General features: G+C 41.1%; 1 protein-coding gene and 1 long non-coding RNA gene across 4 annotated transcripts; both read left to right on the top strand.

Moving 5' to 3' along the window:
• The first annotated feature begins 9,379 nt into the window (after positions 1–9,379).
• On the top strand, positions 9,380–12,266 carry LOC115012549 (uncharacterized). Of its 3 annotated transcripts, none has more exons than XR_003832696.1 (3): positions 9,380–9,446; positions 9,542–9,708; positions 11,882–12,266. It is a non-coding gene; the product is annotated as an uncharacterized LOC115012549 (long non-coding RNA). The 3 variants fall into 3 exon arrangements; XR_003832697.1 differs by having other exon boundaries at positions 11,134–12,266; XR_003832698.1 differs by having other exon boundaries at positions 11,131–12,266.
• A 4,303-nt stretch (positions 12,267–16,569) lies between these two features.
• LOC115011920 (cytochrome P450 2K1-like) lies at positions 16,570–22,952 on the top strand. Its single transcript, XM_029437203.1, has 10 exons — positions 16,570–16,613; positions 19,032–19,200; positions 19,353–19,515; positions 19,771–19,920; positions 20,613–20,773; positions 21,281–21,460; positions 21,543–21,684; positions 22,236–22,420; positions 22,543–22,684; positions 22,771–22,952. The coding sequence occupies exons 1-10, from the start codon at positions 16,570–16,572 to the stop codon at positions 22,950–22,952; spliced, it is 1,518 nt and encodes a 505-aa protein (XP_029293063.1).
• Positions 22,953–25,357: the final 2,405 nt, after the last annotated feature.

Below are 25,357 nucleotides of genomic sequence, written 5' to 3'. Positions count from 1 at the left end.
CTGACTGTTGTTTGTGCCTATGCCCCAAACCGCAGTTCTGAGTATTCGGCCTTCTTGGAGACCCTGAATGGAGCCCTGCAGGGGGCTCCAGTAGGGGACTCCGTAGTCTTGCTGGGAGACTTCAACGCACACGTGGGAAACGATGGAGACACCTGGAGAGGCGTGATTGGGAGGAAGGGCCTCCCTGATCTAAACCCGAACGGTCGTTTGTTGTTGGACTTCTGTGCTAGTCATGGAATGGCCATAACAAACACCATGTTCGAACATAAAGATGCTCATAAGTGCACGTGGTACCAGAGCACCCTAGGTCCAAAGGTCAATGATCGATTTCGTAATCGTATCATCTGACCTGAGGCCGCATGTTTTGGACACTCGGGTGAAGAGAGGGGCGGAGCTGTCGACTGATCACCATCTGGTGGTGAGTTGGATCAAGGGGTGGGGGAAGACTCTGGACAGACCTGGTAAACCCAAACGGGTAGTGCGGGTGAACTGGGAACGTCTAGAGGAAGCCCCTGTCCTGGGGATCTTTAACTCACACCTCCGGCGGAGCTTTTCAGCCATCCCTGTGGAGGTTGGGGGCATTGAACCTGAGTGGGCGATGTTCAAAACCTCTATTGCTGAAGCTGCGGTGATGAGCTGTGGTCTCAAGGTCTTAGGTGCCTCAAGGGGCGGTAACCCTCGAACACCGTGGTGGACCCCGGTGGTCAGGGAAGCCGTCCGACTGAAGAAGGAGTCCTTCCGGGTTATGTTATCCGGGAGGACTCCGGAAACAGTTGCAGGGTATCGAAGGACTAGAAGGGCGGCAGCTTCTGCCGTGTCAGAGGCAAAGCAGCGGGTGTGGGAGAAGTTCGGAGAAGCTATGGAGAAGGACTTTCGATCGGCACCAAGGTGCTTCTGGAAAACCATCCGGCACCTCAGGAAGGGGAAGCGAGGAACCATCCAAGCTGTGTACAGCAAGGGTGGGACCCTGCTGACTTCAACTGAGAAGGTTATCGGCCGGTGGAAGGAGCACTTTGAGGAACTCCTGAATCCGACTAACACGCCCTCTATGGTTGAGGCAGAGCTGGAAGCTGATGGGGGATCATCGTCAATTTCCCTGATGGAAGTCACTGAGGTAGTCAAACAACTCCACAATGGCAAAGCCGCAGGGGTTGATGAGATCCGTCCAGAAATGCTGAAGGCTTTGGGTGTTGAGGGGCTGTCTTGGTTGACACGCCTCGTCAACATTGCGTGGAAGTCTGGGACAGTGCCTAGGGGTTGGCAGACCGGGGTGGTGGTTCCCCTATTTAAAAAGGGGGACCAGAGAGTGTGTGCCAACTACAGGGGTATCACACTTCTCAGCCTCCCTGGTAAAGTCTACTCCAAGGTACTGGAAAGGAGGGTTCGGCCGGTAGTCGAACCTCTGATTGAAGAGGAACAATGCGGATTCCGTCCTGGTCGTGGAACAACAGGACCAACTCTTCACTCTCGCAAGGATCCTGGAGGGGGCCTGGGAGTACGCCCATCCGGTCTACATGTGTTTTGTGGATCTGGAGAAGGCGTATGACCGGGTCCCCCGGGTGATACTGTGGGAGGTGCTGCGGGAGTATGGGGTGAGGGGGTCACTTTTGAGGTCCATCCAATCCCTGTACGCCCAAAGCGAGAGTTGTGTCCGGATACTCGGCAGTAAGTCGGACTCGTTTCCCGTGAATGTTGGCCTCCGCCAGGGTTGCGCTTTATCACCAATCCTGTTCGTGATTTTCATGGATAGGATATCGAGGCGTAGTCGTGGAGGAGAGGGGTTGCAGTTCGGTGACCTGAGGATCTCATCGCTGCTCTTTGCAGATGATGTGGTCCTTATCGCATCATCGGTCTGTGACCTTCAACAGTCACTGGATCGGTTCGCAGCCGAGTGTGAAGCGGTTGGGATGAGGATCAGCACCTCCAAATCTGAGGCCATGGCTCTCAGCAGGAAACCAGGTGGATTGCCTACTCCGGGTAGGGAATGAGCCATTACCCCCATGGTCATGTGTTGCTATTGTAATTTTAGATTTTTCTAAAAGTTCTGTGTGTTTTTTCTTTATTATCGTCCTTTGTTTTATCTCAGGGCTTTTGTACTGTTTTGATGTTTCGCTCATCATAGTCATATTTATTCTGCTGTACTGATTGCCATGGTGTGATCTGTAATGGTAATTTTTTTATCTTGTCTTGTACTGTCCTATTCTTCATATGCTCATCTTATGTTTGTCCTACTTACAGCGATTGGGATCAGAGCACACACTCTGCTCATGTCCCCCTTGTAAACTTGTATCTCTAGATGTGTCAGCTTGTATCTCTTGTATCAGCTAGATGTGCGTAGTTGCACAGCCGATTGTTTGTAAACATTGTCACCCACTTGGTGACTATATAGTCTAATTGTATTCTCTGTTCGTTGAACTTCACTGCAGACTGCTTGACACTCTGTTGTTTGTTGTTCCATTCTTGCAAGAATAAAGAGCTCACTTCTAAAACCAAGTATCTTTATTTCAGTATAATAGATTCACTTCTCACCACCCTTTGGTTTAGTTTGTATCGGCAGAATTCCACGACAAACTTGGCGTCAAGAACAGGATCCAGTGAGAGATCGTCTGGAAACCGGCTGGACGGTGAATTGGCCTTCTGGAAGGATCCCTTCCACCTCTACCTTGACAAAAAGATTTAAGAGAGAGAGGACCATTCTGCCAAATTTCCCGACCGTCTTCACTTGTATCCAGAAGGACCTGTTGTGTTCCTACCTCAAAATTTAAATCGGGTGAGAAGCTAAAATATTGATACTTGATATATAAATAATATCTGGTTTTTAACATTGAATGTGTAAAGGTAACTAGGTTAAATTTCAGAGTGTGTATTTTTGAAAAACCTGAGATCAAATAGACTGTTTTACCACGGGAAAAAGAGGACGTTTCTCTGATAAATGTTCTTTATGCAATTAGTGGAAAAGTGAAAGATTAAAGAATACATTGGAGAAAGACTGACTTTAACCGATAGGTTTCATAAAACTTAACAAACAGGGGTTATGTTTATGAAGCGGGCTTTAAACCTAGATTTTGCCAAAAGAATCTGGACTCACGGAGACGTCTGTGTTTTATACGTTAAAAGGTCAATAAAGAGGTTGACGTGGTAGACGTAAATAAAAAGGTCAACAAAGAGGTTGACAAAGACTCAAGAATGGGTAGCAAAGGGAGTAAACCAGTTCAAAGGCCACAGAGGCCCATTGTTAATCTCATGCTTTCAAAATATGGCTCTGATAGTTTAAAACATTTACAAGAATGGTGTGATGAATGTGGTTTTCCGACAGGAGGGTCGTTAAGTACTGCACAGATAGGGAAATTAGGCACGATACTAAAAGAAAAGGAAGGTGAAATAAAAAAGGAAAAGAAGATTAAAGTTAAAATATGGGAAGAAATAAGAAATGAAGAAATGCTTGCTCCACTAACTACACCTACATCACATTACAGAACCGATGAGCAGCTTACTCTAATCAGACAAGCTATTAAGTTTTTTGAACAGCCTAAACCTAAAACTGAAGTCATACATACATATGCTAAGTATGACACTGAACCATTCAAAGTAATGCCTGAAACAACCTTGATAGTTGCTGGTAAACCTTTTACATTTTTGGTCGATTCGGGTGCAACTCACTCTGTTATACAGGGAAAATATTTTAAAGACCAACCTCCCAAAATGAGTGGCATTTATGTGTATTCGCTTAAAGCCTCTGGCATCACCATGAAAGAAAAATGTACCGCCCCTATGACTTGTTCACATACATTAGATGGCATCACAAACATGAATTTTTGTTATCTTCCTTTTTGTCCCATAAATTTGTTGGGTCATGACCTGAGGCTTCAATTAAACATCAGTCTAATTTTCACTTCAGAAGGTCTCAAGGTGGTCAGAGAAACAGCCACTCACCTCACTATGTGTTTATGTGACTCAAACATCTCACAAATTTCTGATATCGTCACCTTCTTAAAACCTCTTACCATGTGCGGGCCCGCCGGCGGGCCCAGCAGGAGTTTTGTTGCGTGCGTGTACATTTTTGAATTCAGAATTTTTGGAAAGCTTAGAATCTCGTCTATTTTAATATGGAGATGAAAATCACAACAGCAGGTACAATCAGCTCCTCAAACTAGCAAGTACACTCAAAATCAAAATCATAACTTTGAGCCCACTTACCTATAAAGCCTCATAAATATCCTCTTTTCAGCAAGATGCTCTTAAGCCATTGCCAGATGTCCACACGTTTGTTTCTGGTAAAAAGATATCCACTGTGAACATCGTCACATCGATAAAAGTCCATGAACAGGTGTTGCAATCGCTCATCACGGTTCAGACACGTCCTGGTTTTAGCGCGGGCTCTCAGCATTAGATTGGCACTTCATTTGAGCCAATCGGAGCTTCGATGGGTTTTTTACAACCTTCATGAGCCAATGAGTGTCAACTTGAGTGCTCACCCTCTTCTTTTGTTACAGACTGACCCTGGACCAGCTCAGCGTCCTGGTGGCGCGCGCATCATATAGAAAATGAACGCCTCTTTCGTTAGATGCGTCACTTCCCATGGTTTGTTTTTGCAAAATAAAATTTATTATTTATTGTACACAAAAAAACACAAAAAAACCATAAAAATATTAGAAAAAATGTCTTTATACTTTACTTACTCTGTGTCATTACTACTAACTAGGGAATATGGGTATATAATAGTTATTTATAAATAAATAAAAATAATATTTATTAGTAAATATTATAATATTTACAGTACATGTACATATTGCACAGTTGGTGTACGCCTGGTGTTACTCTTAGACAAACCTGTCTAATAAATTAAGTTTTTATCCCTTTTTATCTGAAATTTGGTGGTGAACTTGATAACACTTGGTTCTATGTTTCTATTGTGTATTTTAGCTTGGGACTACCAGCTATCCCATCCCATCTTCAGGCATCTTTTTCAACAAAGAAATTCTGGCGGAGTGTATTTTCTTCAAATTCAATATATTCAGACCACTATTACTCAGTGCCAGAAGCACTTGGAGTGATTCTTCACTGTTTTGCAAGAACAATAAGAGAGTTATCTTTTGAATGAGCCCAACATTATGCAGCTAGTGCAAATGGTTGAAGAGCAGCTTTCAATTTACTTTGGGTATTCCCCCACCTTCTAAGAACTAATGGCATATTTTGAGGAAAATGTTTTTTTTGCCTAAATCATCTCTTCATGATGCTGGCCATCTCTGGTAAACTTGCCTAGATCCTTACTGAAAAGATAATGCAGTTCCTACCCTGGTAGTTTAATGGCCTATGTCAAGAGTGTGACTTAGGCAATAAAAAAATGTCCTAAGTCACATTGTCTAGGCCATTTTACAAGCTTTACAAGATGGCAGCTGCTTCAAGAAGAAAGAAAAACTACCAGATAAATGAAGTTATTTCCATGGTTCAGGGCTCGTCTTCTATTGGTAAGTGATAATGTTTACTGTAATATAGGCTAGGCTATAAATGTTGTGTGGTTATTTAGTGTTTTACTTTCACAAGTTATAGTTTAATTATGAAGCCTCCCAGTGGGTTACAGACATGAAATAGCTCCTGTAGCTCCATGAAGCATGAACACATTTCCCTCCGGGACAATAAAGACTAATCTAATCTTTCAAAAGTAACAGTTACTTTACAATTACTACATAATTCAAAAAAGTAATTAGCTACTAGGAAAAGTAACTTTTGCGTTTGTCGGCTTCAACTCTTAATATTTTGTCTCTTCAAACAATATTTCATCAACACTTATTGTCCACTTTCTTTGGCATTATGAATATCAACAGGCAGCTGCAACTGCTGGAGTGAGGGCCGTTGGGATACAGTGCCCTCCAGAATTATTGGCACCCCTTTAGTAAAAATTAGCAAAACAGGCTGTAAAATGCATTTTACTGTTTATCGTCTTGGCCTTTCACTCAAAATATTCACACAAATCTGACCTTTTCACTGAAGTAAAATTATTGAAAGAAATTCTTATTTTGACTTTAAATAAATATTTTTCTCCAAAACATGTGTGCCACAATTATTGGCACCCCTTCATTTAATATTTTGTGCAGCCTCCTTTTGCCAGGATTACAGCTCTGAGTCCTGTAATGCCTGATGAGGTTGGTGAACACATGGCACGGGATCTGAGACCATTCTTCCACACACAATCTCTCCAGATCCTTCAGATTCCCAGGTTGACGCCTGTGGACTCTCCTCTTCAGCTCATCACACACATTTTCTATAGGATTTAGGTACGGGGACTGTGATGGCCGTGGCACAACCTTTATTCTCTGGTCAGTAAACCATTGTTGTCTAGATTTTGAGGTGTGCTTTGGATCATTGTGCTGCTGGAAGGTCCAACCATGGCCCATATTAAGCTTCCGGGCAGAGGCTGTTAGGTTTTCATTTAATATCTGCTGGTATTTGATAGAATCCATGATACCATGTATCCTAACAAGATGTCCAGGGCCTTTGGAAGAAAAACAGCTCCATAACATCAAAGATCCACCACCATACTTCACAGTGGGTATGAGGTGCTTTTCTGTATGGCTATCTTTCTGTCTACGCCAAACCCACCTTTGACGTTTGTTGCCAAAAAGCTCTATTTTGGTCTCATCTGACCATATAACCCTGTCTCAATCAAAGTCCCAGTAACGTTTGGCAAACTGTAGGCGCTTTAGTTTGTTGTTAATTGACAGCAATGGCTTTTTTCTGGCAACCCTCCCAAACAACTTGTGGTGATGTAGGCGGTGTCTGATGGTCGTTTTGGAGACTTTCTGACCCCAAGACTCAACTAACCTCTGCAATTCTCCATCTGTGATCCTTGGAGATTATTTTGCCAGTGGAACCATCCTCCTCACGGTGTGTGGCGTCAATCTACACACACGTCCTCTTCCAGGCTGATTCTTAACATCTCCTGTTGCTTTAAACTTCTTAATTATTGCCCTGATAGTGGAAATGGGCATTTTCAACTGTTTCAAGATTTTCTTATATCCATTTCCTAATTTGTGCAGCTCAACAACTTTTCGTCGCAGATCATCACTGTGTTCTCGGGTCTTTCCCATAGTGAAGAATGACAAAGAGTATTTTGGCCTGTATCACCTCATATTAATACCCCAGTGAAACAGGAAGTCATGGTTGACCACTTAAGAGTTCCTAATCAAACAGGTGAACCTAAAGATGTAAGAAGTGACTGGAAATATACTTCAGTTAGATTTTTATCATAGGATTTTCTAGGAGTGGCAATAATTGTGGCACAGATGTTTTGGAGAAAAATATTTATTCAAAGTCAACATTTATTTTTTCTTTCAATAATTTTACTTCAGTGAAAATGTAAGATTTTTGTGAATATTTTGAATGAAAGGCCAAGACTATAAACAATAAAATACATTTTACAGCCTGTTTTGCTCATTTTTACTAAAGGGGTGCCAATAATTCTGGAGGGCACTGTACAACATTTCACGCATGTATTCCATGAAGGAAAGTATTCTGTATTCATTCCGCGAAAAGATCAGTGTGATGTTTGTGTTTCATTCAAACATGGGAATATCAGTAAGGCCGAATATGATGCACATGTGATCCAGAAAGATGAAGCGAGGCAAGAGAAATCCCACGACAAGGATTCTGCGAACAATGAGAAGTCCGTTTGGACAATGGACTTGCAAGCCTGTGCTGATGTGTCCAAAAACCCAAGCCAGCTGCCTGTATTACAAAACAAAACTGCAGGTCCATAACTTTACCCTCTTCGACTTGAAATCAAAGGAAGGGTACTGCTATATTTGGTCGGAGGGCGACATCAGTAGCGAGGTATTCGCACACCTTCAATATCGCTATTTTGAAGGTGTGATCAAAGACCATCCAGAAATCAAGGAGATGGTAGTGTGGAGCGATGGTTGCGGTTATCAGAACCGCAATGCAAATGTGGCAAATGCATTTTCTGAGCTTGCCAGAAAATATGGGGTACTTATAACACAGAAGTAACTTGTTGCAGGTCACACACAAATTGAGGGTTAGGGTTACATGCATCATTTACGTGCTCTTCAGTTTAGCAGTGATGGTAAGGACCATTACAAGGTATCCTTCTCGGAGAACTCTTCGTGGGATGCACTGCCACAGAGGTTACAGGTGCCAAATAAGCTGCTGGCATGGATCAGAATGTTTCCACACGCTCTGCCAATCAAGGAGAGGAAGTTCCAGGACCTTCAGTCCCTGAAACATGTCATGCCCGTCGAGTGTCATCAGTTCTTCAACCATTTGCAACATAATTAGGCATCAATCAAGATGACTGAGAATGAAGGGGAGAAATAGTTTTAAATGGAAATAGGTTAGTTACAATTTAAAAACCGAACAAAGAAGAGCTGGAGGGAGAAGTGGGGAGAGGCACAAACCTCCTCAGTGTTTGATTTACCTGCCATTTGTTTGATTTAGCAAAGAAGTGCTTTAAGTTGTAACTTTTGAGTTTGCTTTGTTGAATTAAAGGGCCATCCACGGTCTCTGTGTGCTCCGCTAGCATTTTAAACTGTTTGTGGCGGACCCTTCCACATGGTCTGTCACAGTAGTGGGAATAAAAGAAGTGCACAGTTTTGCCTAAGTCACTTTCTCCAGAAGTAATCAGGCCTAAGTCAGGTTTAAAGTTGCCTAAATCACAACGCCATGTTCTTAAATTGGCCTAAGTAATTTAATTATATTATGTTACATAATTGACAGTGTTATTTATATGTCAATAGTCATATATTTTCATAACCTTTTTGTGTGAAATAATTAATAAATATCATATAGTCTATATTTGGTTCAGTTTTTTCTGTTTCCTGAACATTTTAAAAATGTGACATAGGCCATTAAGAAGGTGACGATATGATGGTAAATCCTAAAGCAGATTTCTTGAAGAAGAAAAAAGATGGGATAGATGGTGCATGTCTTGCACAAGCAATCATAACAATGATTCGTTATAGATTTAAAGGACTCACTCATACATATTTGGGCAGTTTCACAGACAGAGCTTAGTTTAAGATCATGAATAGGCCTTAATGTGGACTAGTTAATCTAAAACATTTAAATCTCTAGCATAAAGATGGCTTAAGTTTGGCTTAGTTTGTCACAACCTGGCTCGAAAGGAGGGAGACCACACAATCCATAACTTTGCTCTAAGGTTTAATTAAGTAAATGACAGAAACACACAGCAAAAAGCACAAGCAAATAATAGTATCAGTCAGCAGGCCAAGGGGAAGAGATTGAGAAGATCTCATAGGTCTGCTTTATAGCCTGAGCCCAGCCTGCTCAGGTGTGCTGCATCACTGACGAGGTCTCAGCTCCACCAATCAACCTCCTGAAACACAGGTTAAGCACACAGCCTGGGAAGGACAGGACAGGGCCCCCTCTGAGGCCATCACAGTTAGTCGCAGACTATAGCGTCTTGGAGTAAGGTAAGCAAGACTAAACGAGAACACCTGGGTTAAGCCTCATTAGGTAAAGTATGAGCACATGCTGTTGGTGTAATGGTGCTCATCTGCCTTTATAGACTCTGTGGAAGAACCTTAAACTGGCTTTAAAAATCTTGAGAGCAATTAAAGACTGGTGGAGGACCAGAAACAAACAAAACTGATGAATTCAGTGACTTGCTGTCTGGAATTATAGAGCACCAACAACCTCTGGGTGGTATACCAGATGATGACCTCAGCACAAATGGTAAATATACCACAGAAAGTTAATTAGTTACGTTGTCAGGTAATTCTAGTCCCCTGTCTTTCTATCTTTTTCAAAAGCTTTCATGTTGCTGATCTGTGAAGCACAGTGGCACACACACCACTGAACATAATACTACTGTACAGTGAGTGTGTGCCATCCACATCTGCTGTAGTGTCCCTGAGAGAAGATGATGCCACCATCTTTCAGCAGAGAACAACAAAGATGATCATGCATGAAAAGTTAACCAGAGAATTTCATGAGCAAAAAATGAAATAAAACTCTAAATTAGGATTGCATACACCCTGGACATTGATGGAAAACCAGTTATTACAGTTCCTGTACTCCTCAGCATCAGGAGTTGATGGACACTTGATGGGAACATGACATCCATCTATGCAGCCAATCACTCCTGGGAAGTGGCCATATTTGTAGAACTGCACTTTATTGTTGGCTTGGGCAGCAGCATCAAGGAACTTTATATAAATACTCCTCAATTCACAAATGGCCTTACAGACTTTGTGAACTATTCTACATATAGTTGCTTCACTGACACCACACAAATCACCAGTTTCCCGATGAAAAGTTCCAGTTGCCAAAGACTTGGTGCGAAGTGGGTAAAGGCCTTCCTCTTTGAGACAAGGAGGAAAGGCTCTTCAATGTTTTTCAGGCCAAGGACCCCCAAACTGGTGTAGCATGGAGCAAGGACCCCCTACTGCAGCGGTATTCAAATGAGGGGGGGGGGGGGGGGGGGTGCTTTCAGAGTTGTGTGCGAGGGGGAGGGGGGGGTGCTGTCCAAGTTGTGTGCGATGGGGGTGGGGGATGTGAAAGTGCAAAAAAAAAAAAAATATATATATATATATATATATATATATATATATATATATATATATATATATATATATATATATATATATATATATATATATATATATTTATTTATTTATTTATTTATTTATTTATTTATTTATTATTATTTGCAATACATTTTCTTTGTACATTCTAAAGCGGTCTCAAAGTTATTTCATCATAGTAATTTAATGGATTACTCCTATCAACAATTATTCGTCCGGCTGGCCTCTGCTGTGCATGTTCATCTTCATTTAGGTAATCAAAGTATTCCATGCTGCCTCACAAACAAACCGTTTGATTTAAACGGAGGTTAAACCGGCCTCCTTGAAGGATTAATTTAGGATTCAATTTAGTCCTAGAGTAGCTCTAATCCTCCCACTTGCAACTATGTTAGTTTAAACCAGAACAAGCTAAATCTAAGACTATTTTAAGATGAGTCTGTGCAGGTCGCTTAGAGTTAGAACAGTTTAAACAGGTATTTTAGTCTGGGACTAGGCTTAAGTTCTGTCTGTGAAACCGCCCTGTAATGTTCTTAACCCTGCATCTCTTTTGCCCCTTCCAAATGATGGTGAGGAGCATAACTGTTTGGCTGAGCTACAAGTTCAGTGCACTCCTTGCGTGGACCTGTCTGAGACTCCTCTTGAGAATCCCGACTTGATTCTGTATGTGGATGGCTCTGCTTCTAGAGACCCAGCCACAGGAACTAATCGTGTTGGGTCAGGCCAACTCTCTCATCACCTCTCAGCACAGGCAGCAGAGCTTATTGCACTCACAGAGGCCTGCAAATTGGCAACAGATACGTCTGTAAACATTTACACAGACTCAAGATATGCATTTGGTGTTGTACATGACTTTGGAGCGATATGGAAACATAGACTGCATCACGGAAAAACATTTAGCATCACAAACTTATTGATGCCTTGTTATCTGCAATTCTGCTCCCCAAGGCCATCTCTGTGTGTAAATGTGCAGCACACACACGAGCCGGTGACCATGTATCTCAGGGGAATGCCAGAGCGGATGCAACGGTTAAAGCTGCTGCCTCACGCTCATTGCCACAGCAACAGAAAGCTGAACACACACTGACAACAAGCCCTGCCTGCCTAAACATTTATTTTCGACCTATGTTAAATTGGCACATGGGGTTGATCATGTGTCAAAAGGGGGGAATGCTTAGTGACATGGGGCCTTTTGAAGTCCTGTTTGCAGTCCCTCCTGACATTGGTGTGAGACCTCCAACCTCTTCCACTCCCTCCACTACTCTCTGTGAACATGACATGCTAACCTATTGTATCAAACTGTCTTCCACTCTCTCCTCCATCAGAAAACAGGTTGAAGCAGCCCTACCCCAACCGGCCACACACCCACTACACAAGTTACAGCCTGTTGACTATTGTTAAATATATCATGAAATAAATACGGTGAATTATTAAGCCTGGCTGTGGCTATGTTAAGTGTGGGAACATGAATTTATCACCAAACTCAGTATTACTAGCTTAATCTTAGATGTACACTGCACTTTTATACTTTGATTTATGTACTGTACACATCACTATGTAAGTTGTGGTACTTTTATATCTTGCTCCATGTAACATACACATTAGTATGCATGTATGTATGTATGTATGTATGTATGTATGTATGTATGTATGTATGTATGTATATTGTTGTACTTTTATACCTTGATTAAAGTACCATACGCATTACTATGTATGATGTTATATTCTTATACTTTTGATCAGAACTATATGCATATCTATGATTGAAAAGAGTACTCCCACAGGGTGCAGGGCGCTAGCTTTGTTTAGACTATAACCAGATAAGGTATGCGTGAGAAAAGATGCCCATTCCGCTATCATAGCAGGTGTTGTGTTGAACGGCAGTAACCCAGGGCATGAGAAGACCTTGAGTTCCTCGGACTGAGAAGATGTTATGGTAAAACTTCAACTCCCTGTCAGGCTCAGACACGAATCGGAAATGTACTGTTCAGCATGTATGTAGTGTAAGTTCAAGCATGTAAACTTAATGTAGTGTAAGTTCCCAATAAATGTAAACAAGTACCAAATCAGGACACCAAAGATGAAACTGTGCCAAGAGGCATGATCACGCCTACCAACAAAGTTCACCATTGGATGGTGGCCTACAACAACCAATAACAAGAAGAAAACATTCCTCTTATCTAGAGATATAGGCTAAATGTTAGAGCTCATTTGGGGCCTTTTTGTAAAACTGTGACACAGTTAACTACTTTGATGTTCTGTGGAGCAGTAGAGCCGATTGGCCCTCCTGAATATAATTTTAGGTTTTGTTGCACTTTTGATGTAAATAAATAACTTGATATTATAACCCAAAGATTCCTGGTCCATCTCTTTTACAGATAAAAACACGTAACAGCTGGTGACCCCGACGTGATCTCTAAAAGAGACCGAATTGTAGAGAGACTTAAGCGGAGGCAGTAAGAGTACATTGATACCTTTCTGCAGAAGTACGTAAAGCGAGTAACCCTTGTGGGGTTTGTTAAGACAGATGACGATCGTTAATTGTCCCACAGTGAGACTACGTGTCATACTAAAAACAAGCATAGAAATTGTTATAAAAAGACCTAAGGAACAGGCCCAGTTACGGAAATTGGTGTTGTTTCACATAACCAAGAGACTCAGGCCGAGGCAAAAGTACGTCAAAGGATACTTTCTCGCAGGAGGCAGGAGTACGGAAAACGAGTGATACGGGTGGGTTACGTTGAGAGTTGACGGCGGTCGCTCAATTGTTCCACAGTATTATCACCGTGTTTTGTTGAAGCAAACATAGAATAGGAGGTCACACAAAACAGTGGTCCAAAGTGTTGTATGAGAGTGCACAAGGTGACTCTATAAAGTGTTGAATATTAAAGTGTTGTGAAGTATTGTTGAGAGTTCACAGAGTGGCTCCAAGCAGTGAGTTTTAAAACTTGTGTCAGAATATTGGATCAGAAGTGGAAATCTTACGGTGATAACAAAAGCTTCTGTAAAAATATTCCAAAGATCAGTCACTCGGGTGAACTCCATACCGACTGCATTGGCCAAAGTTAGTGATTTTGTACAAAGTGTGGGAGGATTATATAGAAAATCGGGTTTAACAAACGGTTGAATAAGAAAGGTTTATAAATTGCTCTGTGATCCGCTCGTGAAAATGAGTAGAAGCCTGATCATAAGACCAAAGCATACAAACTCTATGCAACTGCTTGAACCTGCTTGTAAAATACACGGGGTGGGAGAAATGGAGTGAATAATTTAACTACATGCATTCTGAATTGAGAAATAACTAGAAAGAGCACACGAACATTTGAAAGTTGAAGGATTTGACAAAAGCACACCAGCATTTGGAAAACATCCCTAGAGGATAAGACCAGTAAACTCACCACATAGGCTGAATTTTTGCACCTAGTGATGAGAACACTAGGTTGTGGATTTTGGCACACTCTGCTGGACACATAATTGAACTTAAAACATTTGGCACAAGTGGAAGCCTATTTTGGTATTACACATACGTTTGGAGCAGTCTATCATCCTGCGTCGCAGAGGATAGTCGAGAGGGCTAATCGAACATTAAAACGCAAGATAGCCAAGGCAACTATGGGCAATAAGTTGATGTGGGTAGATGCACTACCTCTAGCATTAATGTCTATGCGCACGTCACATAGTGCTAAGACGCATTTGTCGCCACATCAGTTGTTGACTGGACCGCCCAGAGAAGGGGGAGATGGCCTTGTATTGGTTATTTGGCAAATTGAGGTTGAAAGTTATATGAAACACATTTCGAAAATTATCAAAGTATTGTCTACACAGGTGCAAACTGCAGAGGAGCTGCCGAAGGAGGGAGAAGAACAGCCTGTGGGTCCGGGTCCTGGTGACTAGGTAAGGGTAAAAGTACACAAAAAAAAAAGTGGTCTGAACCTAGGTGGACCGGTCCGTGGGAAGTAGTTGAGCGCTCTTCACACGCGATTCGGGTAAAATGGAAAACAGGCGCTAATTGGCACCACCTCACACATTGTGTACCCGCGAACAGTCCCACAAAAACATTGATAGACACTCGTACGGATTTGGAAATCATAGCTACTCAAGATGGTAGCACCCAAAACAAAGGTTCTGAAACAATAGACCTGCAGTCAAGCAAATATTTTGATAATCTATTAATCGTTTAAGTAATTCTTCATTAAAAATTGTCTTTAAAAGCAGTTTTCAGCCTCAAATATGAAGATTTGCTTCTTTTCTCTGTTTTATATCAAATTAAAATTAATATCTTTGGGTTTGGACAGAACAAGATATTTAAAGGCTTTATGATTTGTGGAAATCATGAATTTATCATCAAACTTAGTATTACTTGCCAGTCGTGGAAACATGAATTTATCACCAAGCTTAGTGTCACTTGCTCAATCTTAGATGTACACTGCACTTTTATACTTTGATTTATGTACGGAACACATCACCATGTATATTGGTGTACTTTTATACCTTGATTAAAGTACCATACGCATTACTATGTATGATGTTATATTCTTATACTTCTGATCAGAATTATATGCATATCTATGATTAAAAAGAGTATGTGGTTTATCCTGTACACACGACATCTATTGCACGTCTGTCCGTCCTGGGAGAGGGATCCCTCCTCAGTTGCTCCCCCTGAGGTTTCTTCCATTTTTCCCCCTTTAATTATGGGGTTTCTTTTAGGAAGTTTTTCCTTGTGCGATGCGAGGGTCTAAGGACAGAGGGTGTCGTATCCTGTACAGTCTGTAAAGCACACTGAGACAAATGTATAATTTGTGATATTGGGCTATATAAATACATTTGATTTGATTTGATTTACTCACACAGAGTGAGTTGAACTGTGGCACACAGGGTGCAGGGCGCTAGCTTTGTTTAGACTATAACCTATATTAGACCTTGAAGATGTTATGGTAAAACTTTAGCACTTTGTGCCAGGCTCAGATACGAATCCGAGATTTACTGTTCAGCATTTATACATAATGTAGTGCAAGTTCAAATATGTATACTTAATGTAGTGTAAGTTCAAATATGTATACTTAATGTAGTGTAAGTTCTCAATAAATATAAACGGGTACCAAATCAGGACACCAAAGATGAAACTGTGCCAAGAGGCATGATCATGCCTACCGCACCAACAAAGACCACCATTATAACATGTAACATGTAGGTGGCCTACAACAACCAATAATAAGAAGAAAACATTCCTCTTATCTAGAGATATAGGCTAAATGTTAGAGCTCATTCGGGGCCTTTTTGTAAAACTGTAACAGTTAACTACTTTGATGTTCTGTGGAGCAGTGGAGCTGATTGGCCCTCATGAGTATAATTTTATGTTTTGTTGTACTTTTGATATAAATAAATAACTTGATATTATAACCCAAAGATTCCTGGTCCATCTCTTTTACAGATTTAAACATGGAACAGCAGTCAAAATGTCCCTGTCCTCAGGCTGTTTATCTTGTATGCCCTGATAAAGATCGCTTGATCTCTATTGGCAGAAGTTTTACACCCCCATATCTCCCCTTTCATCTACACTGCCTACCAAATGCTGATAGGGTGGGGGAGGGTAGTGTACTCCAGCAACAACTCCTCTATTTCTCTTAATGTTTTCCTTTCTTTTTCTTCATTTAATCTTTTCCTTCTCTCTGCTCTTGCCATCCTGTCTTTTCTTCGCCTCTATAAACCAAGCTCTCGTTTCAGGCACACCTTGTTTTCTATCTTTATCTTTCTTCCCCTTCGCCTTTTTCTCAATGCCAACAACCAATTTCTCACAATCATTCACATCCAAACATCCTTCAAAATCATATATTCTCCATTACGTACATCTTTTCTTATAATGTACTTCAAATCGCCCACACTTTCTGATTTGTAGTCACAAATCTTCCTACTGCCTTGGCTTTTCATGTCTATGAATTCAATTAAAATAGTCCTTTGGGACTCCTTGTATAACACAGTGTATAATGCGTTTGCTGTATATTTTGGCTTTATGGGACTCTTTGCCTCCTTCCTTGATAGTGCAGATCACTTGCTGTATATTTTGTACATAGTCTCCCTGTTTAGCTTTATGGGACTCTTTGCAATTATCTTTTGATAATACAGATCACCACACAGAAAAATAAAAAAAGCACCATCCATCCGTCGTCTACCGCTTATCCGGGGTCGGGTCGCGTGGGCAGCAGCTCCAGTAAGGAACCCCAAACTTCCCTTCTCCGGGCCACATCCGTCAGCTCCAACTTCCCCGGGGTCTCCTCCCAGCTGGACGTGCCTGGAACACCTCTCTAGGGAGGCGGCCAGGTGGCATCCTTACTAGATGCCTGAACCACCTCAACTGGCTCCTTTCAACGCAAAGGAGCAGCGGCTCTACTCCGAGTCTCTCACGGATGGCTGAGCTTCTCACCCTATCTCTAAGGAAGACGCCACCCGTCTGAGAAAACCCATTTTGGCCGCTTGTACCCGTGATCTCGTTCTTTCGGTCATGACCCAGCCTTCATGACCATAGGTGAGGGTAGGAACGAAGATCGCCCGGAAGATCGAGAGCTTTGCCTTCTGGCTCAGCTCTCTTTTCGTCACAACGGTGCGTTAAAGCGAATGTAATGCCGCCCCCGCTGCTCCGATTCTCCGGCCGATCTCTCGCTCCATTGTCCACTCATTCGCGAACAAGACCCCGAGGTACTTGAACTCCTTCACTTGGGGTAAGGGCTCATTCCCTACCCGGAGTAGGCAATCCACCGGTTTCCTGCTGAGAGCCATGGCCTCAGATTTTGAGGTGCTGATCCTCATCCCAACCGCTTCACACTCGGCTGCGAACCGATCCAGTGACTGCTGAAGGTCACAGATCAAAAGCATCAGATCACAGGTGCTATGTCAAAGAGTGGTGAAATGGACCTCCTGCTGCAATTCCTATCAGGCGTGTTTATATGAGTGTTTTTGGTGCAGCATTTGAAAGCCGTTCAGGCCATCTGTACATCACATATGGGGTCCTCAGCAGACCAGAGTGACAAACAAAACAAAATGGCAGCAAGATAGATTAAATTAATCATTAATTGAACATGGTTGCCAAACATTTTGTTTTTTGAGTTTCTAATTTATACATAGACAAATTAGCATCTAAGAGGATATGAAGTTTGCCAATCTTTCCCCCATCAGTTTTTAGACCAAAGTTCTCCTCCTCCCTTATTGAACTCATCAGTGGCACATAATTATTTCCCATATAAATGTAATGTAATGGCAACAGCTTGCTGGCCCCGTCGGAGGGAAGTGAGACTTATTTTTTAGCTAATCTATTGAGGGCACGCCCCACCTCCAAAAGCACATTACAGGGGCAAAGGAAAGATGTGGGCTAAAAAGAACAAACGCAGCCACCACCCAGCAACAGGAGGACACCTGACAGGAGGGCCAAGTGAAGAGGAAGATCTGCACGGCTCTCAAAGACCCAAAAGGTGCAACAGCCCCATGTGCAAGGAGCATAAACATGTGACTGTCATTTGTGAGGCATGTATGCACTGAGATGGCAGTTTGCGCTGTACCCATAAGATTTTATTTAATCAGTTTTCTTTTCTTTTCTTCATCAATTTTATACATTAGCCACAGTTTAATACAGTTACATTACAGATACACTTACAGTTCAATATCTTACAGTGTTATCGGCTGTATGATGTATGTTATGTGTGAGTGTGGCAAAGTGACAAATAAAGATTTTAAATATTAAATGTGTTGTTTGGTCCAAACCACTGCTATAATAATTATTGTTATCACACTTTACACACACGGGTCATTTTAGACCCATGTGTGTAAACCTGATGTAGTGATATAAAAACTATTTTAGTTCATAAATTAAGAAAGGGAGAATGAAAATAATGATTTGTGGTAATCAAAAACAAGATATTTAATGAATACTTGGAATATTAAATAATTAAATAAATTGATTTCCAAAAATATAGCAAAGAAATGCCATGCATGAAGTAACATAGGAAATGAATACGGGTCCGTTTGGACTCATGTTGCACATTAGAAGGGTAGTGATACAAAACTGATTTTTATTCAAAAAGTAAGAAAGTCAAAAATCAAATAAGAATTTGTGATGATCAAAAACAAGTTAATTCAGGAATTCCTGGAATTCTGAATGATTAATTCAAGTAATTTATTGCAAAGATATTTACAATTAAAACTCACTCGGGTCTATTTGGACCCATGTTGTGCATCAAAGGGTTACAAAATAAACTCATGCAAAAAACAGTTCTACTGCTTTCACTGATTTCCGGTATCTGAGTTGCTTAACTGTGAGTCGAGCGAGCCCAGATGGGAGGGCATGTAGATAATTAGTAACTCTATAACTCAGCTGTAAGGGCATACTCTACTCACTCTGGTTTACCTTTCCGGCAGAGGAATACCGTCGACAGCAGAAGAAATGTCTCATTTGGAGGATTTTGTTTTCGTCTTTTTTTCTAGTCCCACCACTTTGTTGGGGGTTGTTTCTCTCCTACTCATCCTCTATCTTGTTTCCTGTAGTTTCATCTTCAAGGATTTGCAGAAGGGGCCTCCAGGGCCGAGGCCTCTTCCTTTGATTGGCAACCTGTTGCAGCTTGATCTCAAGAGACCCCACAACACCTTATTTGAGGTTAGTAAAAAACTCTAACCTTAAATGAAATCCTTTAAAAAAAAACATTGTACATTTGTGGCAAATCTATTGCAAGTCCTTTGCAAAAAAATAAAAATAAGCCCTTTTACTATCTCTGTCACATTTCACATATACATTAAATATTTTGGCAGCTTTCAAAGATACATGGGCCTGTGTTTACGGTGTACTTTGGAACCAATAAAGTAATAGTCCTGGCTGGATACAAGGCAGTCAAAGAGGCTCTGGTCAGCCACACAGAAGAGTTTGGAGACAGAGACATCTCCCCTATTTTTTATGATCTTAATCAAGGTCATGGTAAGACCTATATTTTACATAATCTTTATTAAACAGTATGTTAACATATAAGCACAAATCCAAATCATTTAAATAAACATAACAAAACCACATTTAACATTTTATTTTACATCTGTCTGCTAATACAGTTTTTATTTTCTGATTCAATGTTCAAACTTTTAATTTCTACTTTTTTGTATTTAGGCAAATGACCCGTGAGTATTATACCTAATAATATGTACAGATTAAATGTAACGTGCATGTCATGTTAAATAGGAATTCTGTTTGCAAATGGAGAATCATGGAAAGAGATGAGACGTTTTGCCCTCACCACCCTGAGAGACTTTGGGATGGGAAAAAGAGTCTCTGAGCAGAAAGTCTTGGAGGAATGCCAGCATCTGATCCAATCATTTGAAAATCACAAAGGTATGGAGTAAAAAAATGATAATATGTAAATGATAATACATGACAAGGTGTTCTGATATACAAAAATAAAAGATGATGTCAAGAAGGTCTCGTCTAAACGCTGTGTGATATTTCCTCCGCAAGGTTTGTTGTTTTCCATATCAGGTGACGTTTGTATTGTGTTCCCTGTGCTGTTGTCCCTTCTCCCTTTTCAGTGGCTCTGCCAAGGTGTGCCACATTGTACAACAAGGTACACCTGACGGAAGTAAATGCATAAAAGATTGTTGGTGGGTGGGGACTGCTGGTTTTGCTTCCTCTCAGCCTAGGATTTTATATTGTGTTGTTCGTGTGTCTTCATGTTAATAAATCCTATGGATTTGATTGTTATAAAGTTGTCTTCTGTGGTTGATTTAGGTCAGTGGTGGATGTTTGTTCGCCCCATAGTGCTGCTTAGGCATGTACTATGGGGCGCACACTATGTGTATCATTTAGTGCATCACTATGATGATGTGTGTTACGCCCCACCCCTACACCTCTAAGTGCATCATCATGCTCAGAAAATGTTAAGCTGTTTTCAATTCATCACCCATATTTTACAGTTTTGTTATAGCCAGTGTAAGTCACGGTGAGGTTTGTTTTAATAGCACAAGGCAACATTTTTTCTTTTGTACTTAAGTCTTAATAATGTCATTATTCTCACCGCCATTTTACAGGGAAACCATTTGATACGGCACGTCCGCTGAATTACGCAACATCCAATATTATCTCCTCTATCGTGTATGGCAACAGGTTTGAATACAAAGACCCCCGGTTCACAAACATGGTTGGAAGAGCCATCGAGTCCATACAGATTATCGGATCTGCACAAATCCAGGTGTGCCTCATATTTGCTTTTTAAACTGCTGCGGTTTTAAGGGGATTTGCACGCAAGCAATAGTAACTGACAAACGCATGATTTTGATTATTGAATTATTGTGAAGAATGTTAAACAGCATCAGCATTTTATAGCAGTTCATTCATAAGCATCCTTATAGTCCGATAGAAGGGTTAGTATTGTCCGCAGATCTTTTCACAAGATTTGGACTTGTACTTTATGATGACAGAACATAAACATAATTTTTTTTTGTCATATGAGGAACGTTGGGTGCAACTTTGTAGTATCAGATGGTTGATTTGGGGCAACAATTAAATGATAAAACAATATAAATAAGTGTTGTCAGACACGTATACTGTACAGAATGGGACACACGGAACAAATGTTGCTGTTTAATGTGTTAAACAAACCATTTAGATGTTCAAACTATGACATCTTCCTACTTGGATTGGTGTTTGGTGTAGATTGCCTTCAATAATCTTTGTTTTCTTCACTGATTCGTCACAGCTTTACAACATGTTTCCCAGACTGGTTAGTTGGATAAAAAAACGCCAGCTGTTATTAAAAAATGTTGAGACCACTTCAAGAGATGTCAAAGATTTAATCAAGAATCTGAAAGAGACCCTGAACCCGAACATCTGCAGGGGGCTTGTGGACTGTTTTCTGATTCGGAAGCAGAAAGAAGAGGTACAGACAACATTCTTATATTTTTCCTCTAACAAAAAGAACTGTCTATTTTATAATGATATATGAATGTTCTTTCTTTTAGGACTCTTGTGTTAGGGACACTCACTACAATGAGAAGAACTTAGTATTTACAGTGACCAACCTGTTTTCTGCTGGTACTGATACCACAGCGACGACACTGAGATGGGGTTTGCTGCTTATGGCTAAATATCCACAAATACAAGGTAAAGACAGAGATGAGGCTTGTAGGTGTGCATTTATGTTTTCACCTGTGGATGCACTTAAATAGAATACTTGACAAGGACAAAGGGAATAGGCCTATAAGAAACATTTTAAGAGGATATGAAGCTGTACAGACATTGAGTGCATTGATTGTGAACATTTAGTAAAACAAATGATACATTATGGAAGACATAGGAAAGCTCAGATTCATATACGCAACACCAGAGATTACAATGATAATGTGCAACAAGAATAATTAAGAAAATCCATGCAGTATGATGGCAGGTTATATACATATTCCAACACCCATCTAGCTAGAGTTTGGATTATTTACGACCCAGTCATAAATATACCTCGTATGCGTACAGCTCATTTGTTCTAATATTTGGTAAGTCTAGACCTCCCACAGAATATAGAAGCTACCATTTGATGCAACCAAAGGAACTTAGCTGGCAATTTAGGTCATAAATGGAGAGTAAAATGGGATTCATTTGGATAGGATACAATAATGTGACGCACTATATTAATATATTATAACATTTTGTGTGTTCAGAACGGGTCCAGGAGGAGCTGAGCGGGGTGGTTGGAAGCCGTGAGGTCAGGGTAGATGACCGGAAGAACCTGCCGTACACTGATGCTGTCATCCACGAGACACAGAGACTGGCCAACATTGTCCCCTTGGCCATTCCTCACAAAACCAGCCGAGACGTCACATTCCAAGGTTACTTCATCAAAAAGGTCAGGTGTTCAGATGTTTCAGTACTTATCCCCCCCCTGCCCCAAAAGAAATGCTGGAAATATTCTTCCACCTCAAAAAACGTCATCTTTTTTTTAACCTTGCGCTCTGCTTTTGCCTACAGGGGACTACTGTGTTTCCTCTTCTTACGTCTGTCCTGCATGATGAGAGTGAATGGGAAACCCCATACACCTTCAACCCTTCCCACTTCCTGGATAAGGAGGGTAAATTTATCAGGAGAGACGCCTTCATGCCCTTTTCTGCAGGTACAACCATTTTGTCTAGATATAATATGATTCTAAAGACGTGATCTAGTAAACTTGCTGCAACTCTTTGTTCTCACAGGTCGCAGGGATGTGTCCCGGAGAGAGTCTGGCCAGAATGGAGCTTTTCCTCTTCTTCACCTCCCTCCTCCAGCGCTTTCGTTTCACTCCTCCACCTGGAGTTACAGAGGATGAACTGGATCTGACTGCAGCTGTGGGCTTCACCCTCACTCCTTCACCTCATGAGCTGTGTGCTGTTAGTCGCCAATGAGGAAGAGAGCTAGAGCACGGCATTATAACTGAATGTATAATTGAATTCAGAGTATTTAGATCCCACACTACACAGCTTCTCCGCTCCCTTCACTGGCTACCAGTGGTATCCAGAATCTGCTTCAAGACTCTGGTGCTGGCCTACCGTGCTGTGACTGGATCAGCCCCTTCCTACATCCAGGCCATGGTCGAATCATTCAACCCAGCACGTTCACTTCGCTCTGCATCGGCCAATCGGCTCGCCACTCCCTCACTGCGAGAGGGACTCAGATTCTCCTCAAACAAAACCCGCCTGTTTGCTATCCTGGCTCCAAAATAGTGGAAAGACCTCCCCATTGATGCACTTACATTGGTTTGGTGAAGCTAATATACTTGCAAGATTCTTGCTGTTCGTAGTTGTATCCTCATGATTATTTGTACTTCTTGTAAGTCACTTTGGACAAAAGCATCAGCTAAATGAACTGTAATGTAAATCTAGAGGATTTATCAGGAGACTAGTTTATTTCAGTCACTTAAGACAGCAAATGATCTGAAATGGGATTGAGGAAAATGTTAGTTTCTTTTGTAATTTTGTAAATAGAAAATGTGAAGGACTGTTGATGTATATGCATTATTTTTAGAAGCAGACGGCTACATTAACCTTCCTGCTTCTAGTCCACTATTGCAAATGGCAGAAATCATGTCATATTACTATAAATACATTTAGATCTGTCTCTTCATATAGCCTTATACCTAATGTTCATCCAAAATGACAATAACAATCAGTTATATACCAATCTTTTACTTTGGTCCCTGTGTTTTTTTCCCTTGGAGAAATACTGAATAATTTAAAAAACACGCACTGTCATAACATTTCGTAACCATAGTTACGTATCAGCATCTCAGGAAAAATATAAAATAATAAAATTCCAAATTCTTTAGTGGCATTTCTGCCACCTTGTAAACCTCTTCTCGTTTTTCATTGGGATGTTTAAGAGCTTCTTGGTTTTTGCAACAGTCCCCGTGTGTGTGTATAAGTGTACAATCAAATTAACACGTCTAGCGTTTTATAGACTAGACACGGGTAGCCAATAGATAGTGTGCAAACACGTGACAAAACTGTGTGACGTATGCGTGCAACGCCATGTTGGATGATACACAAATCAACAATGCCGTCTAAAGCGAACAACAACAGCAATACAACTCCGACTTCTTCAGAGTATTGTGACTCTCTGGAGTCCTCTGCAAAGGCAAGATTCAGAGGAAAAAGACCAAATTTGGGGCCGTGACCCGTACACGCTAAAGCCGTCGGATTATATTGAGGATTTAGATTCTTTACCGCCGATTGAATATCCGGATATTGTGAACTACCTTGTGCTACAAACGTCGTGGGCAACCAACGCACAAATGAAGTCATACAAGAGCTTAGATGCTTATAATATCTTTGTTTCTGGCTGGTTGGTAGTCTTCTTACCAAACCACTGAAAGATGACAGGGTGCTCGTCCATGCCCGTGTAAATCACTCGCAAAGAGGTTGAGATACACCGCTCAAGCCGTGGTTTGTGAGTGAGAAGAGCGGCGATATTATCCTCGCACACTGTGATTGTATGGCTGGATTAAGCGAAGCATGTTCTCACATTGGTGCTTTGCTTTTCACAAGTGAAGTAGTCTCAAGAATAAGCCAAACAAAAACATGCACAGAAGAAAAGAGCGAATGGCTGCCATCACAGGTAAAGAAAGTGCCTTATTTACCAGTCAGCGATATGGAGAAGTAAGGTCTTACAGTGTTCGGGTATATCAAAAGCACAAATGTTTAACGTAAACATTGAAAACATAGCTTTAGCATGAGCTCTTACCAGATATAAAGTGGACGCCACACACACGGGTGAATTGTGCTTTTCCTTCTGTTAAATCCTCACGAGTTATGTTGCTAAACCAGCTTACGGCGTTCGGTAGACAGCAATTCATCCCTCTTTTGTGGATCATTGTTTTTGATGATTTTACGAAATCTAAAGAACCATTTCTCTGGGTCACGAGTAGCGTTATGACCACAATTATACACTGCACATACGATTGGCATTTTCTTAGACGTTTAAATACAAAGACAATTACGAAGCGTTGCAGCAACTCACACACGAACGGGCGCTGTCTTGGTTGTGTATATCATCCAACATGGCTGATTTACGGGTTGGGACGTAAGCGTGACGTCACATGCACACGATCTATATTTGATCCTAAGTAAAAGATAAAAATACAATTGTACCTGCATCTGTATGACAATATTAAATATTTATCTTAGTATGCGCAGTTTACTAGTAAATGCATGGAAAGACGCAAGGACACCATGCGAGGTAAGAGGAAACGAGGAAATGTGTTTTTAGATAAATGAGAAGTCCTTTCCTCTGAAGCGTCACGTGAAGCGACGTC

The sequence above is a fragment of the Cottoperca gobio genome, chromosome 8 (assembly GCF_900634415.1).
Source record: "Cottoperca gobio chromosome 8, fCotGob3.1, whole genome shotgun sequence".
Taxonomy (NCBI): Eukaryota; Metazoa; Chordata; class Actinopteri; order Perciformes; family Bovichtidae; genus Cottoperca; species Cottoperca gobio.
This window is presented reverse-complemented; position numbering and strand designations above follow the sequence as displayed.

What these genes read in the sequence shown, in the direction of transcription:
- LOC115011920 (XM_029437203.1), top strand. Translation starts at nt 16,570, where the DNA reads ATGGGACTCTTTGCCTCCTTCCTTGATAGTGCAGATCACTTGCT. An exon ending in ATCATTTGAAAATCACAAAG is followed by an intron (nt 19,921 to 20,612) that starts GTATGGAGTAAA and finishes GCCATTTTACAG; the next exon opens with GGAAACCATTTGATACGGCA. An exon ending in AAGGTTACTTCATCAAAAAG is followed by an intron (nt 22,421 to 22,542) that starts GTCAGGTGTTCA and finishes TTTTGCCTACAG; the next exon opens with GGGACTACTGTGTTTCCTCT.